This window comes from Pseudocercospora fijiensis, assembly GCF_000340215.1.
Source record: "Pseudocercospora fijiensis CIRAD86 unplaced genomic scaffold MYCFIscaffold_2, whole genome shotgun sequence".
Classification (NCBI taxonomy): domain Eukaryota; kingdom Fungi; phylum Ascomycota; class Dothideomycetes; order Mycosphaerellales; family Mycosphaerellaceae; genus Pseudocercospora; species Pseudocercospora fijiensis.
The window spans coordinates 7,889,377-7,895,755 of NW_006921533.1; the positions used below are offsets into that span (position 1 = coordinate 7,889,377).

Consider the following 6,379-nt stretch of genomic DNA (forward strand, 5'->3'; position numbering starts at 1 on the left):
ATATAGACAGGCTACGAGGGCGCGGCCTTTAGAAGGGAAGCGTGTATTAGGACCAAAGAGGCTATACGTAATTAGTATATAATTAGGCCAAGTAAAGCTAGGGTCTTAGTGCCTTAGGCAGGGCTTAGCGCTTAGCGTTAGGCTAACTAGCCTACCTTCCTCCTTCTCCTCCTAGTTCTCTATCGAATACTACTTGTACCTACTACTACCCTATCTACCTGCTAATATACCCTTCTTACAATTAGGTAGTTAAGCGTTTAATTTAGCGTAGCTAAATAGCTTAGTTAATCTACTAAGTTAGCGGCAACGGAGATTAGGTTAGAATATAGACAGGCTACGAGGGCGCGGCCTTTAGAAGGGAAGCGTATATTAGAGGTTATACGTAATTAGTATATAACTAGACTAAGTAAAGCTAGGGTCCTAATACCTTAGATAGGGCTTAGTGCTTAGCGTTAGGCTAACTAGCCTGCCTTCCTCCCTCTCCTCTTAGATCTCTATCGAATACTATACTAATTTACTACTACCCTATCTATCTACTAATATAACCCTTTTTATATTCGCTAAGAGAAAGAAAGATATTACCTTTTCTAGGAATATTGCCTTACGTAGTCGGATACTATACTTCGTCGCTATCGCTCGTATCTCGCGAGTCTAAGTACTTACTTCGCTCGTAAGCTCGCCTCGCTTATCTACTAGGTTAAGACCTCTAACGTATTACTAGTACTTAAGCGGACTATAGGGCTAACGTTACTATCCTCGCTATTAGCGAGGGTTTAAAGGTCTTTAACGTATAGTAATAAGATATCGATAGTATCGCTAGGGCTTAGCTTAAAGTCTAGGTTAATTAGCTACTACGGCGTACTTTAGTATCGAGATAAAATAGAGTCCTTACTTTTCTACCCTATAGGAGCTATAAATACGCTATACTACGGAATACTAAACTTTCTACTACGTCGATAATATAAGAAGAGAAGAGTAAAGTGTAGGTTAAAGTCGACGCGTTTCGGGAAAAGCGTTAATAGGCGAATTGTTAATTGGCGTGGGGTCCTCTTATCATTCGTCATCATCATCATATATACAGCGGACATTCTCACAGCTCTATCACATGCATTTCCCTTCCAAATCGCGGAAAGTCCATCATCCCCAACCCATGCCTCAAACCCGCATACCTCGGATTACCAGCTTTACTGTTTCCGTCACCTTGAGAACAATTCAGCGGCGGTAGCGTCCTCGTATACGTACTGTTCCCTGGGCCTTCGGAAGAATAAGTGCTATTGCGTTTAGTATCCTTCGTGCCCGTCGCAACATCAACACCATAATTCGTGCGATTCCAAATCGCGTACGCAGCTTTAGGTTGAAACCAGGGAACTTCGTGCCCACTTTCCCAAACTCTCGTGAAAGAGAACCGACCATACTGTCTGACCTCACCATACTCTTTGCCATCGACGACGAGTTTCGCGTAGCCGGCTTTTCGGAACTTTTCTGTGCCCGTCCAGTTCGCGGTCAAAGATACGTCTTCGCCACCAGGCCAGGCACAGATGTAATCTGCGTCGCCGTACACGAGTGCGATTTGGACGTCGGGGTAGGAGAGCGTTTTTTCGATTTGTGGGAGGTAACTCATTGCGTAGTCTCCGGAGAGACTGAAGGCGTTGTAGATGAAGTAGTTCGCGCTACTCGTATAATTCAAATCCACGCCCAAAGCATTTTGAACATCAGAGGTACCGAGTAGCTGCGTCCAGGAGTGAGGAGGGACATCGAGACCTTCGCCACCACAGACTCGAATATCATAGACTCCCCTATCTTCGCCGAAGGAGTAGTAAAGCCCCTCGACATCGTTTCGGCATATGAATTGTGCGGCGGCACATTGGTAGCGTTTCCAAGAGTCATCGGCATAGTCAGCATACACTTGACAATATTTGAGGTTGTCCTGGCAGCCACCTTCACGGTACATGTTGAATTTTCCGTGGTTGTAGATTGTGTCATTCAGGAGCTTCGCACCGTAAGGGTTGTTCTGTGTGAACTCAAACACGTGCTTGGCTTGAATTGCCATATCGATCCAACCGTTGACGATGCCGAAGACTTTGAAATTGAGCTTGCGCCCAGTCAATTTCTGCTCCTCGATTTTCTGGTTTTCTTCGTAGAATTTACTCGCGAATGCGGGCCCCAGATGTCCTCCGTATGATTCAGCCCAGAAGATGAAGTCTGTGGATTTGACTTTGTCGTTCGTCAACGAAGGTAGCGCACCATACAGTGCTTGCAAGACTTCCCAAGCGGTATTTGCCGCCAGTGTGGACGTGTCATTGCCTGTGTAAACGGAATTTCTAAAGCGTCCCTTCCCAGTCGTACGGTTCGCAATCTCCTGAGGTCGAATCAAATCGTAATCATCCAAGTAGCCTTCTACCTTGGTGCTGTAGGAGAAACCAGCACCGACGGGCTGCGAGAGGAACAAAAGATTGCTCGTGTTGGACCAAGAATATTCACGGACATGCGTTTTCAACGTCTCATTAGATACATAGCACGGACCGACCTCCTCGAAGAGACCGATTAAAGAATCTGATCCAGGCCCACCGTTCTGCCAGAGCGTGACCGGATCATTGGCTGGATCGCGTCGAGACTCGAAGAACCAGAAGAAAATGTGGATAGTCTCGCCAATGTCGATGTAGCCACTGTATGATTTCACTCCAGGAGTCGTTTCGCAAATCTCAGGCTCTTTGTATCGAATCGTCGCTCCATTTGGAGATTTAATCGTCTTGACGTCTTTTGGCTGATTAGGAACTCCACGGTTTTCGAGTACCGTCGCCTCAGCCAGCAGCACGAGAGCAAGTAGCCACTTCAACGCCATTCTAACGCTGCGATACCTACCGTTTCAGGACCGGTGACGTATTTAGTTTAAGGCGGCATAGAGAGCAAGATTTCAACGCGCAAGTAATACCACGAATTGCCGCGCATCTCACCCCCCAAAAGTCAGCATTGCGTGCAACCCTTACCAGATTCTCCTCTTATCTCGAACTTAGACCACATGGCTGCCAGCATTGGCATCGACCCCATGCTCGAAGCAAGTACCGGCGCAGGTGAGAGAAGAAAATACGATGTTGTTTGCGGCCAGAGTTGCATCGTTGGGTCGCCCTCCGCTTGATGACAGCTTCTACCTGTACATTACTCTCATGAGATGCAGCAGCCAGCCTTATCCTGAGTCCGCGCCCTTGCCTCATAGGCGCGCGAAGCGGAAGTCTTGAGGCCTTCTCCATCGCGCATTTGTTGGCGCGATCTCGCAGCTTGGTGGTCTCTTCGGCTGTCCACGATGTAACATGGATGGCTGTTGTTGGGGAGCAAGAACTGGCGCAGTGGAAGGCGAGCCCATCCCCGGCGAATCGGCCCGGGAACCTGTTCTGCGAGACGTGTTGATGTATGAGTCTGTGACTGTAGAAGAGAAGCAAAACGAGATGCATTGCGACTCGCGCGGTTAAAGTGAGAAAATGCCAAGCCTGCCAGGCGATCCCGAACAATTCACTTCTCGGCCGGACATGCTGTTCCGAGAGTCCCCGCATTGATGCTGAGCTGACTCCGCGCATAGCCTCATGCGACCTTACGAGAGACCGCACGTTCTACACGCAGGAGCTCGAGGACACGGGTGGTACCGCAAACTGCCAAATGAGCTGCAGCAAGTGCTACGCTATCAGGCATACACATCAACCGAGCGGCGCGTGGTCGCGCTGTATGTCAGTGCTCCAGCGGAACCTGGTTGCTGGGAGGCCGACATATCGTCAACCGTGCATGTCCGAGTCGCACATATAGCGTAACATATCATGGCCTCTCCCGACCCGAACCGAGATCGACAATCAATCGCCAGTGCTTCCTCTGAGACTCTGCAGTCGGCCGCGCAGAAAGGCGCACCGTCAGCGTCGCCAGCAAACGCCAACAGCTCGAATGCGCCAGCGGCAACAGCCTCGAAACCTGAGACCACACAAACTTCTCCCAAACGGAGAGCATCAGATGTAAATGGGACGAGTACGGGCGACAACAATGGCGAGGGCAAGAAGAAGCGGCGCAAAGTTAACCATGCCTGTGTATATTGCCGTCGAAGCCATATGACTTGCGATCTAGAAAGACCGTGCGCGAGATGCGTAAAGCGAGACATAGGACATTTGTGCCATGACGAACCTCGAGATCCTCCCAAGAGACAAAAGAGCGACGTGTTGAACGTGGCAGAGATCGCGCCTGCTCCAGGCCAGCAAGATGGAATGGTTGGTGTGGAGAACGGACAAGCTCAGGCTCAAGCCAACGGCATGCTCAATGGTGGAGGAAGGGCAGGGCCACAGCAAATAACCCAGCCAGCGCCTATATCGCCTACTTCCATTCAACGACCTATTCCTCAGCGAGGTGGAAGTACTGCGGGAAGTGTCCTGCAGAATCTTGATTGGAACAGCTCACATGTACCCAATCAGTTCCAGGACATGCACCACCTACATCCGAATTACATGTTCAATACCTCGGAGGTGAATAATGAGTACAATCTGCTGAGCGACTTCTTGTCATCTTCACTGATCGACGACGGAGCCGCTTATAATGATGCGGATGCCGTGCAGACGCTATTCAACGATCCTCTGATCAGCCCGAGTAGTATGAATGCGTTGGCGACTAGCAATCTCGCCCAGCAAAACCCTGCTCTTCAGGCAGTGCAGGCACAAGCTGGAAACGAAATAAGTAGGCCAACAAGCACGCTGCCTGTCGACTCCCGAGCACGAGATAAGTTCTACTTGACCGCTGCTGATCCAGCCGGACTGAGCTCAGCAGAGGACCGACTACACAAGCTTCTCAAAGCAAAGTATGATGCCGGGATGCTGAAGCCTTTTAATTACGTGAAGGGCTATGCGCGCTTGAATCAATACATGTCCAAACATCTCACCCGAGAAAGTCAACTGCGAATTCTGAAACAGCTCGATCGGTTCCGACCCAAATTTCGCGAAGCAATGCAGAGTCTCACCGACATGCAACTCGTCCTCGTCGAAATGTGGTTCGAGCGAAGTTTGATGGAATACGACCGAGTCTTCGCATCAATGGCAATCCCAGCTTGCTGTTGGCGAAGAACGGGCGAAGTCTTTCGAGGCAATGGTCAGATGGCAGAACTGATAGGAAGACCCGTAAGCGACTTACGAGACGGCAAGATGGCAATTCATGAAATCATCGCCGAGGACAGCCTCGTGAGCTATTGGGAGAAGTTCGGCGCTATTGCTTTCGATCAGAGTCAGAAAGCTATACTTACGAGTTGTGCTTTGAAACGTCCTGCTGGATTGACTGAAAGTCCTGCGAAGAATGGTACCAGCGCTGGACAGGAGTGTAACGGGCCGATGGAGACGATAAAGTGTTGTTTCTCGTTTACCATTCGACGAGACACGCATAATATGTGAGTAAAGTCATACGTTGTGAGTTGCGATTTGGATGCTGATTTGTCCGCAGCCCGTCTCTCATCGTCGGGAACTTCTTACCCATAACACCGAGACCTCAGTCGAACGGGCAAGGCCAATAGTGTTGCCTGCCCGCTGAGACCGATGACTCGGATGGATAGTGGCAGCTTCTCGGGCAACCATGAATGGATAATGTGTACATACTTCGCTGCCTCAAGAGTATTTCCAAAGCTTCGATAAGCATAATGACCAGCGCTCACACTTCGCAGCTCATCTCCTTTTTTCTCCTCTTACATCAGATCTCCCACGTCACTGTACAGCTCCCATTCTCCCTATCTTGATTTTGGTGTTTTGCAATCCCCCTTACGAAGAGCTTTTAGCGAATATGGGTCTTGGAGACAGTTCTGATCCTGCTTGCAATCCACTGCACAAGCACAACCCCCGTTACCATCGTCACAAAAGGCCGTTACTGAAGCTGTTGGATAATGTTTGGCGTAGTATGCGCTGCAGACACCACTGCAGTTCGTCAACTATTTCGAGACGTTAGCCGAGCCAGGAGGCCGAGTAGGAGCTAAGAGGAGATCGTACCGTGCATTTGCAAACTTGACTGGTACATGTACCAACAACGTATGGGACGAATTCCAGTTGGGCATCCACTTGACAGCCTACTTGGCAATCGGCATTGCTTATGCACTAGTCACCCAATGTTAGTGAGGGCGATGTTGGAAGGGATGCATGCGGGGGATAGATACTGCAGCTCCGTCCCCGTGGGCGGGAGGCTGGGCGGGAGGCTTGGCGGGAGGCTTGGCGGGAGGCTTGGCGGCCCTGACATTATGCCAATTCATAGCAGCTTGAGCTGTGGTGCTCAGCCCGAGGACAAGGAGGGCGATGGTCTTGATTGTTGGTGCGAGTAGCATGGTGCGAGTGAGAGGGGTGTTGTGGAGAACGAGGTATGCTTTACTGCGCTTGGATGA

General features: G+C 50.0%; 2 protein-coding genes across 2 annotated transcripts; one reads left to right on the forward strand and one right to left on the reverse strand.

The window, feature by feature from the left end:
* Window positions 1–1,036: 1,036 nt before the first annotated feature.
* On the reverse strand, window positions 1,037–2,842 carry MYCFIDRAFT_56165 (uncharacterized protein; the record flags this gene model as incomplete). Its single annotated transcript, XM_007924409.1, has 1 exon — window positions 1,037–2,842. One exon carries the CDS (start codon window positions 2,840–2,842, stop codon window positions 1,091–1,093), a length of 1,752 nt encoding a protein of 583 aa, XP_007922600.1. The 3' UTR covers window positions 1,037–1,090.
* A 798-nt stretch (window positions 2,843–3,640) lies between these two features.
* MYCFIDRAFT_56164 (uncharacterized protein) lies at window positions 3,641–5,672 on the forward strand. The gene is made up of 2 exons (XM_007924408.1): window positions 3,641–5,404; window positions 5,458–5,672. Exons 1-2 carry the CDS (start codon window positions 3,807–3,809, stop codon window positions 5,525–5,527), a joined length of 1,668 nt encoding a protein of 555 aa, XP_007922599.1. The 5' UTR covers window positions 3,641–3,806; the 3' UTR covers window positions 5,528–5,672.
* Window positions 5,673–6,379: the final 707 nt, after the last annotated feature.